This window comes from Narcine bancroftii, chromosome 12 (genome assembly GCF_036971445.1).
Source record: "Narcine bancroftii isolate sNarBan1 chromosome 12, sNarBan1.hap1, whole genome shotgun sequence".
Taxonomy (NCBI): domain Eukaryota; kingdom Metazoa; phylum Chordata; class Chondrichthyes; order Torpediniformes; family Narcinidae; genus Narcine; species Narcine bancroftii.
Window position 1 is genome coordinate 87781903 of NC_091480.1, and position 12148 is coordinate 87794050.

The 12148-nt window shown below is 41.4% G+C and overlaps 1 protein-coding gene across 10 annotated transcripts in view; it reads right to left on the minus strand.

The window, feature by feature from the left end:
* The window catches only part of hdac5 (histone deacetylase 5), a 234513-nt gene that overhangs the window by 90587 nt on the left and 131778 nt on the right, over positions 1–12148 (minus strand). For all 10 annotated transcript variants that reach the window (XM_069904642.1, XM_069904638.1, XM_069904639.1 and 7 more), the window contains one exon: positions 799–1043. In XM_069904642.1, the coding sequence (XP_069760743.1) occupies positions 799–1043 (245 nt within the window). The remainder of the gene's footprint in view (positions 1–798; positions 1044–12148) is intronic.

Genomic DNA, 12148 nt, shown 5'->3' on the forward strand with positions numbered 1-12148 from the left:
ACCTCAATAAGTGTGCCTTTTAAAAACTATGACATTATTATAAATGAAGCAATAAAATTTACTAAGATTTTTTTCGGATAATATTGTATTTATTTGCATAAATATATGAAAGAGACAAATGAATAAAATAACACTTTGGGTTCACACATTGAATAGTGTTTAAAAATGTTAATGTAGTGTGAAGATTTTTTTTAACCACAATGATTTCTGATAGTAAGTGACATAAAATATGACTATTAGATAGATAAATAGGTTAATCAGATCACTGGACTCTGGGCAAGTCCCAGCAGATTGGAAGAAAGAAAATCCCACACCCCTTTAAGAAGGGATGCCAGCCAAAGGCAGCTAACTATAGGCCATTTAGCTTCATATTTATAGTTGGGAAAATGGTTGAAGCTATCATTAAGGAAGAAATAACTAGACATTTGTTGAGAAAGTGTTCCATCAGGCAGAAGTAGCATGGATTCAGAAGGAACAGGTCATGTTTGAAAAATGTTTTGGAGCTCTTTTAGAATATAACAAGCACAGTGGATCGAGGGATACAGATGAAGGGCATATACTGTACTTGGATTTTCAGAAGGCATTTGATGAGGTGCCGCATAAAAGACATCCATAGGATTAGCATACATGGAGTTGGGCATAAGGTATTAGTATGGATAGAGGATTGGTTAACCAATAGAAGGCAGAAAATCAGGAAATGAAATCTAATCAGATGCATACTAGAGAGACTGTTGAAGCAAAGGAATTTGAGTGTCACTCTTATTAATGAATGAAGTTGACTGGGAATAATTAAAGTACCTTCAGATGTTCCTGAATCTGAACCTCATGCTGCCTTGTCAGGTGTTCATGTTGTTTCTGGAACTCAGCGAACAACAGCTGCTTCTGGATCTGCTGCTGTTGTTTAAGCATCAAGAGTTCATGTTGGAGTTGCTGTTCACGAAGAAGAGGGTCGACATTCGAAACAGAGATTCTTGGCTCTGTCCTCAAGTCGACTGGAGTGGCAGTCTGCATAGTGACAGGCAGGGAGGACTTAACTTCAACTGCTGTGAGAGAAAAAAAAACAGGGGATTTTAGCAAACGAAATAACATTTTTAGTCATTCTTAATGGACATCACAGGCACCAGACTTCACTCCATCGAGGACATCTACGTGAAGCGTGTCTTTAAAAAAAAAGCAGGCTCTATCCTCAAAGACCCCCACCACCCAGGCCACATCCTCTTCACTCTGCTACCACCAGGGAAAGGTTGCAGGATCCTAAAGATGAGCATCAGTGGCACAAGGGCCGCTTCTTTCCCGCTGCCATCAGATTCCTGAATAATCAATGAACCAAAGAAACTGTCTCACTTTTCGTGCATTATTGTTTTTTTTTTAATTTTATTTTTTATAGCAATGTCATCAGATGGTTATAATATGTATGTTTCAACTATGACGCTGCCACAAAACACAATTTCATGACAATAAATCTTGATTCTGAGGCAACAAGCTGCCAGATCTCTTTTATCTGATCATAAATGAAGGTGATGATTACTACATCATATTACCGTTAATAATCTTTTGTTTTAGTTTTTCAGTCAGGCTGCAAGTTCACACCAGGTTTTCAGATGGTGACACTTAAATGAAATTCTGATATAGTCATTTGTTTCCGAGTCAAATTCAGGTTGAAACTCTCTGATCTGGTATTCTGTGGACCAGTTTTTTGAACCTGTAATACAGATCTGTACTAATTATCTAATTCTAACCAAGATTAATCTTAACTAATTAGTCCTTCGGGAAACTTTTGGAATCTCAGCCGACAGTTTTCCAATTTACTGAAACTTCAGTTAGGAACAATTTTTGGAACCCCTACCTGTCCCAGGTTGTGTCCATACTGGAAAAAAAATAAAAGCAGATCTCATGGCCAGAGGAAGACAATCAGGGGCAATTTCTGTCATTCAACATTTTTCTGCGGTTTGGCACTGGTCAGGACCCATGGATAAGGGACGAGAAAATTTCAACCTACTTTGAATTATGAGCAAGTCCATATGCACCGAACATAGGAAGAAAACACTTTTATTCCTCAGTTTAAAATATGCTTTTGATATCAAATTAACAAATTTTATTGAAAATGATCAGTTATACATAACTTATTTGTTAAATGCTTCAAAATGGTGCACAGTTTTCAGTTGCATATTGATAAGAGTTGATGTGTTGGGCAAACATCAAGAAGGTCAATGCACAACAGGTGTAACCATTAGGAAATGGTTGTTAAGTGAAAGTTATTAAATTATGATTTATAATGTTCCTATAAGCTTAAATATAATTTGGAGATTTTTGTCGACAGGCTGAAAATACACCACTTAAAAGGCAAAGAGCAATTCTCTGAAGGAAGAAAGAACAAATTGTGGCATTAAGTTCACTTTAAGGCCCAAAGCTGTAAAATAAAGTCCCCCTTCCAGCCAACAAATCAGTTGCCATGTGCAGTCAACCTACAATGGTGACTTCACTTCGAAGTTACTTTAATGACTATAAAGAACAGAAGATATAGGTCAGCCTTCTGGCCTGATGAGTCAGTTCCACCATTTCATCATCAGCTGATTCATTCTCCTGACTCAGCCTCACTCTCCTACCTTATATCCGAACTATTCAGATACCTATCGATCTGACTTCAATACACTTTTTAAGCTCTTACAATGACTGCAATATGCTTTGCAATATTCTAAGGTGGTGAAATAAGCTTTGTGAATGTTTATTCTGCTTATTAAGTTGGTACTGATACTTCACAGCATCAGTAAGTAACAGGGAGAACACACCCCACCCCCACTGAGGAGAAGCAGAGGAAATCATCCCCAAGGACAGTGACCGCAGTGGCTGAATGACAAACACAGGCAGCAAGCTATTGCCGACTTGTGGGCGAGGAACACACGCAGGTCATGGGCCTGGCAACAGGAGGTCAAAGGACTTACACCAGGCCGTGGGCTGCTGAAGAGTGGCTCAAGAACCAGGATTCGAGAAGATGCTGAGGGCACGAGGGGCTCCCAAAGGGGATGAGGGGCTGAAGGCTTCCTCACCGTATCAGAGGTTTAGATCTGGGCTTGGGTTGCCAATGGTTTAAACTGGAGTGATGTGTACTGGAGGCAAATCCATGGACACCCAGTGACCCTGAGGGAAACTCTCTTTCTCTGTAAGGGGCACTGGGCAATGCTAGTGGCAAATCTTTGCCTGCCTTATGGCAGACTAAAGGAAATTTTGTGTAATATGGCATTTCTGTTTCATCACACGACAATAAATAGAATCTGATCTGAATCTTTACTAAAATTGAACAAGAGATCTAACAGCATCAACAACTCATGAGCATTGAGAGAATTGATGAATCGTCATTCGGAACAAAGATTGGAAGAGGTATTGGTGCATTATGGCTCTCTTCGTCATATTTGTAAAAGGAGCCGACAGTGTTATATTTAAAATCCCGCAACCGATCTGTGCTTAAGATAGCAGTGCCTGTGATTGGTACATCATAGCAAAGAGGAGTTGCAGACTTCAGGGAACCAGGTGACTGGTGCAGGGCACCAGAAAACAAGGAGACCACCACCCCTCCTCCCCCACCATCTGAGGGGAAGCAGAGGAGATGATCCATAGGGTCGTGGGCTCCTGGAGACTGTGATCAAAGCACTTGCATAAGGCTGCAGACTGGCTTGAATCTGGCATCAGGTATCGTAACCAGAATGTGAGAGGGTGCCAAGTGCGTTGAAGGGTTCCTAATTGCATCTGAGGTTAGGATCTGGAGCTTGGGTTGCCAATGGTTTGGACTGGACTCTGTGTGACTGGAAGCTACGGGAGCGCTTGAGGTGAATCCACGGACACTTGGCAGGCAATTTCTGCTGATGGTGAATCTGTCTGCCATACAGCAGACAAAAGGCAATTTTGTGTAATATGACACTTTTTTACATGACAATAAATTGAATTTTAAATCAATCTAATTTACTTTTCACCAGCTGGTGGTGCAGCAGATTGCTGCCTCAGAACGCCAGGGATCTCAACACAATCCTGTCTTCAGGTGCGATCAGCATGGAGTTTATAGCCTTTCTTTGACTGAGTGTGTTTCTAATGGCATTCCAGTTTCCTCCCAAATCCCCACCACATGCCAGCTATAAATGACCTTTTAGAGCACACATGTCAAACTCTGGCCCGCGGGCCAGATATAATTATATTTGGCCCGCAAGATCATTTCACAAATGTATTAGAGGTGGCCCGCCCTGCAGCGAGAGCCGATGCTGTTTTTTGGTAACGTCACCCCCACCATCCTCCCCCTTCATTGCACATCCTTCCCCATTGTAACACGAGAAATTGTAACACGAGAAGTCTGTCGATGTCATCAGCCGGCAAGCCAGTTGGAAGGCTCCCCGCACAACCAGTCACCTCTCCCACCTGTCGAGCGGTGTGGCGGATGGGCGAGCGCCTGTGATTTCCTGTCGGCGCAACATTTCCTGTCGGCGCAACGGACATGGCGGGCAGCGCGAGCCCCCCCGGGCAGTGCGAGCCCCCCCCGGGCAGCGCGAGCCCCCCCGGGCAGCGCGAGCCCCCCCGGGCAGCGTGAGCCCCCCCGGGCAGCGCGAGCCCCCCGGGCAGCGCGAGCCCCCCGGGCAGCGCGAGCCCCACGTGACTGGCACCGGACGGCCCTTCCACAGCATGAGCGCACTTCTCCCGGTCGCTACGGCCATCAGCGCTTGCACCTGCGTGGACCCCAGGGACTGCTGGTTTGGCCCTGCACGTGAAGAGAGAGATGGTGGCTGTCCGCAAAGGCTGATCGGCAGCGCGCTGGGCCTGAGTGGGTGGGTAAGCAGGGGTGGGCAGAGGGTGTAGGTGAGGAGTAATGGGCAGGGTAAGTTATGGTGGTGCGAGGGGCAGTTAGAGGGAGGGATGAGTAGAAGGAGGGGTGGATAGGGAAGAGGTAAAAGGGGAGGGGCAGGGCGAGTAGGGGAGGGGTGATTAGAGGCTGAGAGACGGGTAGAGGGAGGAACAGGTTGAGGGGAGAGGCAGTAGAGGGGCGTGTATAGGATGGGGTGGGTAGAGGCAGAGCGAGAGGAGTGAGGGGTGAGTAGAGGTTGGGTAAAGGACTGGTCAGGTAGAGGGATGGTGGGTCAAGGATGAATAGAGGCCTAGAGCCTGAGGAGTGAGCAGGAAATGCTGAGTCCTGATGCAGGCCAAAATGGACACAGCCTGTGAATGCTGACTATATTTGAGCTACCTACTCCTGACCTGTAACATTATCCTCCTAAAGTTGTATCCTAAAGTTTAACATTACATATGTTGAAAGAAGAGAAAACATGCAGATGTTGTTGAAAATTTTCAATAAATATTTAGTTCGGCCCTCGACTTAGTCCAAGTTTTTAATTTTGGCCCTCCGTGAATTTGAGTTTGACACCCCTGTTTTAGAGTGTCGTAGTCACGTAGGTTATAAACAGACTCATGCCCACCATGCCCATGCAGGCCTTGTCCTTTCTATGAATCCCATTTATAGCACTTGACCTATTTATTGGCTCTTGGGATTCAAGTACTTATACTCATGCTTCCTCAAGTATTGTGAGAATATCTGACTCTACAACCTTCTTAGGCAATGCCTTCCAGAATGCAACTACCCTCTGGATTGAAAATCTTCCTTAGATCACCTCGAGACATACGATTGCTCTCATTAAACCTATACCTTCTGGTCTCAGACACCTCAACCATGGGGAGAATTTGAGCCATAGACTCACGGGTACAGCCCTTTGGTCTGTTTTTTGTGCATAACAAACCATTGTCATATCCATCCCAATCCTCTTTACCCACATTTGCCTTATTGCTTTCTATCCCTTGGTGATTCATGTGCTTGCTCTATCAATCCTATCTATGCCCCTCATAATTTTGAATCTACCAGGCACCCCTTTGGGCTCCTCTGCCTCAAGTAAAACAATCTATCCATGAATGAAACATTCATGAATCTATCTTCAGGAATGAAACATTCTACTCCAGACGACATCCTAGTGAATCCTCTCTGCACTTTCCCCAATGCATCACATCTAGCAGGTATTCAAGCTGTAGCCAAGCTATGTTTTTTTTTAAAAAAAGTTATGCTAACCTTCCTACTCTTGTGTTCTATACCCTGGCTAATGAAGGCAAGCATCTCATGTACTTTCCCATCTTATTTACTTGTGTTGCCCACCTTCAAGGTTTTATTGTTCCCCAATACTCCCAAGGCCCTCTCATTCATGGCATATTTTCCATCCTTATCAGACCTTCCAAATGCATCATTTCAAACCATCAGTAATAAAATCTATTAGCTATTGATCCCCGCTCACCTTACCAGCTGACAAACATAATTCTGCATCTTAAGATTACCCTCCTCACCATCAACAATACAACCATTTTCATTTCATCTGCATTCCACATTTATATTTAAATTATTAGTGTACAAACAGGAAGTGTCCCAGCTCTGATCCCTGTGGTACACTGCTGGTCCGGGGTTTCAAATAACAAAAGGACCCTCTACCATCATCCTCTGCCTCTTATTGCAAAGCCACATTTAGACCCAATTTGCAAAATGGCCTTGGATCCCATGACATCCAATCGTTTGGATCAGCCTTCCATGTGGGATCCTGTCAAAGGCCTCACTGAACTTCTGCATATACCAGACACATGATTTCCCATCAAAACACCCATGCTGGCCATTCCTGACTAACCCATGCATTTCCAAGTCTAAAATATTATTCTTCAGTATATTTTCCAATAATTTCCTGATTACTAACATTAACTAACTGGCCTGTAATTATCAATCTTATCCCCACTGACCTTCATGAATAAGGACAACATAACTGATGCTTTCATTTACTTGGTGCCTCTTCTCTAGTCAAATAATTAAATATTTTCTTCAGGGCCTCAGAAATAATCCTATTGTCTATCTCATTAGACTCTAGGAATTTATATAGCTAAAGCATCAAATAGATCCTCCCTTTTAATCTTAATGTGCTCCAGAAATTCACCACCCCAACTAAAATCTCCAACTGCGGTGTCTTTTTCCCTGATGAATATAAATGAAAAATATTAATTCAAGACCACAACTACATCATCTGGCTTAAACAGATTGCCTCTTTGATCCCCAAGAAAGGTAATTCTTGCTCGTGCTTTTAATCTAATCTCAGAGGACCATTCCTTGACCCAACATACTGATGTTATCATGAATAAAGCATGTCAGAACCTCTCCTTCAGGAGTTTGCAAAGGTTTGGGATGACATTGGAAACCTTGGGGAACTTCTACAGATGTAGTAGAAAGTGTGCTGAGTGGCTGCATCATGGCCTGGTATGGGGGTACCAATGCTTCAGTGTCGAAAGCCCTGCAAAAGAGTAGTAGACAGCCCAGTACGTCATAGGCAAAAATCTACATAGAATGCTGACATCAGAGAGCTGCAGCAATCATCAAGGATTCACACATTCAGGACGTGGTGTGTTTTCGCTGCTGCTTTCAGGAAAGAGGTATAGATGCCACAAAACTCACATCACCAGGTTCAGGAACAGTTGCTAACCCTCCACTGTCAAGACTTCCAAACAACAAACTCAACCAGAGACTCATTTAAAGACTCTTACTTTGAGCACCATTTACTTCAGAATATTACTTTTTGCAGTTTGTTTACATTTCTCTCTTTTGTACATGTATCTTTTTTTCCTTAAGTACAGATTCATTGTCAGAGTTTGGACATTACAAACAACCCTGAGATTCTTTTTGTAAAATAAGTGGAAATTCTGCCTGGCCCACAGGAAAAAAGAATCTCAGGGTTGTACGTTATCCCATGTATGTATTCTGACAATAAATTTGAACTTTAAACATAATGTGAAAAACCATGCAAAGCTCAGTAATGAAACAACATTGAAGTCTGAATTGTGCAATGCAAAAGATTTTCAGTTCAAAGTATTACTACCACATTTAATTAAGGTTAAAATAATGAATGGCAATGCTGTTGGGGAAAAATGGGATTACAATGGAGAAATACAATGGTTACCATGAACAGAAGCAAACCAAAGGGCAGTCTAATCCTTTGTCATTGAGGGGATTTAGTGCGGATAAAATGGCAAAAGAATCAAAGGACTGTTGATGGGTATGTGTGAGGCAATAAGTTACAGTGTATATAAAAATTAAAAGAGAGGAAATAAGACTGCTGGGATTCCTGGGAATCTTGCCTGGGAAAATGGGAACCAGCATGGCCCTGATGGACCAAACATTCATGATATGGGCTCTAAATGCCAGCAGCCAAACTAGCCAAGATGAACAAATGCAACACTCATTAAGGACAAAAAAAAATTGCTGGTTTGGATAAAAAATACTGGAGAAATTCGGCAAGTCACACAGCATTTTTCATGCTGAAAAAATAAAGATACATAGCCAACATTTCAGGCCTCAGCCCTTCATAAATGCTGGTCTGGCTCAAACATTCCAGAGATATACTGGGCCATTTTCCAAAATCTTTATTTCTCGTCCATCTGAATATAATACATCAAAATATAAATCATAAGGGTTCAGGCATGCATTTGTAAATAGATGAACATGTAAATCCTAAAGGGTCAACCTTTTAACTCCCATCATAAACTCAATTGCTCAGAGTATATGTCAAAAATACACCATTTTTTTTGTTCTTTCAGTTGAAGTAAGGATTCACATACACTTCAATTAATCCAGTGGTTTCAAATACAAGGATAAGGCTTCTTCCAAGAGCCATCTTGCAAGTTGACTCTAACATGCATATAAAAACACTCCATTTGGATGATGCCATCACAACAGTTTTAACAAGGTGATATTTAGCTTTATTATCACCACAGCTGCATGGATGAAAACAGATGGTTGAATAAACAAAGTGGCCATGGTATTTTGGAACTGGGAGGGATTCAAGTAGAAGTGAATGAGGATCTGGAAGATAATACCATTTATAAACAGAAATATCATGTATGGGTAAACTATATGTGGGGCTGAAAATTAGATGAATTCTGGGCTTTTTAAAGAGGTGGCTGTGAGGTAGTGAATGAACTGGTTCAAAATTCCATCGATTCTTGAAGTTAACACTAAATAGAAATGTAGCAAATGCAATTTGGCTACTGAGGGAAAGGAAAGAGATAACAAAAAACCATAGACTTTAGCCTGACATGAGGGAAGGGAACTGCAATCAAAAGGAAATAGTAGCAAGGCAATAAGAAATTAACAATGGGGTTGGGTTAGGAAACCACGTGTGGCAGAATGATGAGGATTTCTGTTTTTGTGTCTGGCACCAGCAGAAAAGGGTGAACCAGTGTATGTGGTGCATTCGGCCTTCAATTAGGTCTGCACTTCCTTCTGGTTTACTTTTCTCACTTTTGTACAAGTATCTTTTGTTGAATACAGTTTTTTTTTGCACAACCAGCATGTTGAAATTCTGAAACGACCTGTAGGAAAATTAATCTCACAGTTGTGTACAAATCTTATTGCTTTCTTATGTCATGTATGTACAATGACAATAAATCTAAACATTGAACTTTGAACAAAAATTATTGAAGAACAATAAATAATCTAAATGTTGAACTTTAATTAAAAAAATATAATTTAGGCACACTGCATGGGAATATGCCATTCCGGCCCATGAACCTATGTGCCCAAATATCCCAACCCGTGGTACATTTTGAAGGATGGGAAGAAGTGGGTGCCCCCGGAGGAAACCCATGTAGACAATGAGGGGAAGGTGCAAACTCCTTACAGTCAGTGCCGGATTCAAAGTCACTGGTAATTGGAGGTAACAATTTAAAGTGGATTGAGGATTGTTTAACAGACAGAATAAATAAAGAGCAGAATAAATGATCACTTTTGGGTTGAACAGCTGTAACAGCTAGGGCATTGCATAAATTGGTTCTCATCAACAATTTCAATTGGGTAGCAATGCTAGTTGGAAGGAAGTCAAAGGCTGGGGTGGGGGGGTGGGGGGGTGGGGGGGTGGAGGGGTGGGGGGGTGGAGGGTTGGGGGGGTAGTAGTTTAAGCACAATTCAAATGAATGAACAAGGAAAAACAGTGGAAAAATTATTGAAAACGACTGAAACAAAAGGTTTTTTTTCAAATGGTGAGAAACTGAAAGGTGTGAGTATTCATTGGCACCGTTAAGTCACAGAAAATTAACATACAGGCTGTGACAAGTGGAGTTCTGTGGGAACTCATGCTGGCACTTTGTATGTATTTTGTTAACTTCTCCTCAATCCATGTCAGGATATGCTTTAATTTTATAGGGCACTTTATTGAAGCTCTTCTAAAATCTAAATGCTCTAGATGAACTGGTTCACACTTATCTGTTTGGATAGCTACAGACTCAAAGAAATCCAATAGGTTTGTTAAATATTATTTTCTCTTCATAAACCTACGCTGTCTCTACTCACACCAATTATTATTTTATTGACTTCGTCAATAATAAATTGGGAAGGCTGATGGTATACTGGTCTTCATTACAAAAGAATTTGATTAAACGAACAGAGATAATTTGGTCCAAATTATACAGAAGTGAAATATGCTATCCCTCAACCATCAAACTTATGAACGACAGACTCAACCAGAGACTCATTTAAGGACTCTTAATTTGCTTATTAATAACTGGTGAATATTTATGTATTTGCACATTTTGTTTACATTTCTTTCTTTGAGTACAGTTTACAGTTGCTGTAATTAGAAATTCTGTATGACCCACAGGAAAAAGAATCTCAGGATCAAGGATCATGGATTTGTTACAAAAGGAAATGAGCAGATTAGGCCTATAATCTCAACCAAAAGAGAGACGATCAAATTCTTACAGAAGTTGAGAACTAAATTCAGCTATTATTTTTTCCATGCTTTGGGTGTTTAAAATCAGAGATTACAGATTTAAAATGAACAGTTGATTATTCAGGAGTGAGAGACAAGAAGAAATTTCTTCAGATGGAGGATAATGAATGGAACTCTCTATTTCAAGGGTCGTGGAGGTGAAGTACATACTTTCTTTTAAAATTATTTTTATTGAGTTTTATCAGAAAAAACAAACAAAAAAAAGCAGTAGATTAATTGCAATGAAATCTTTTCAGACTGACAAATAATAACATATGGTGGAGTAACAATACTATTCAATTAGCAAATCCAATAAATTATAATACATACAATATTGTAAGAGGCAAGAAAGGAAAAATGAAAAGGAAAAAAAAGAAAAATTCAAACCCACAGCAATCAGTTAAAATTCAGATTGTATGTAGTGTTAAATCCGAACAAGTGGCCTCAGGGGATCCCAACAAGCATGCCCAGTGACATTCATCATTGCACCTAATTAGTCAAATTATAGAAGTGAACTATAAATGGATCTTGATGTCATTCGTGTATTGGGTCCTGGCAAGATCCTCCGAGATACCAACTCCAAGCACTTAAATTTCCTCACACTCTCCACCTCTGATCTCCCATGATCACTGGATTCTATAGCCTTCTTTTCCCACTGGCACATTGTCCCAGGAATTAACAGGAAATTAACTGGGACAGGGTCCAGTGGAAAAAGAGAACAGTTAGCACCCTGGCATCAAATAGATCATTTCACGCTGGGGAATTGACAGTATCTACCCCGACTCATATCCCCGGCGTCAGCTGACACCGGCGTGGTGATTAAACCAGTGGAAAAATTACAGCAGAAAGTCACCCGTTTCCCGTTGAAGGTAGAACATTCCAATCCCCGGGGATGAGTTGTGTTCAGTGGAAAAGCAGTCATTGTCCCAGTTAAAGGTGGCCTGGTGGAAACAGCACCAACAGATTTCTATCCCAGGACACTGCACAGCCAATTAACTGGGATGTTCGTGGAAAAGGGAGTTCTAACTCTTGTTTACCCTTCCTCAAGTCAACAATCAGCTCATTAGTTTTGGTGACATGAGTTAGAGCACCATTTAGCCAGGTTTTCAATCTCCCTCCTGTAGGCTGACTCATCACCTTTCTTTATAAGACCCACTATCGTTGTATCATCAGCTAATTTGTAGATGGTGCTACTGTCACAATGAGCCAGAGTCGCCGGCCTAAAGTGAGTAGAGCAGGGGACTAAGGTTGTGGAGGAGAAGTTCTTACCAAATCCTCACTTATTGTGGTCTGGAGGTGAGGAAATCCATGATCCAGTGGCGTGTATTTAGGTA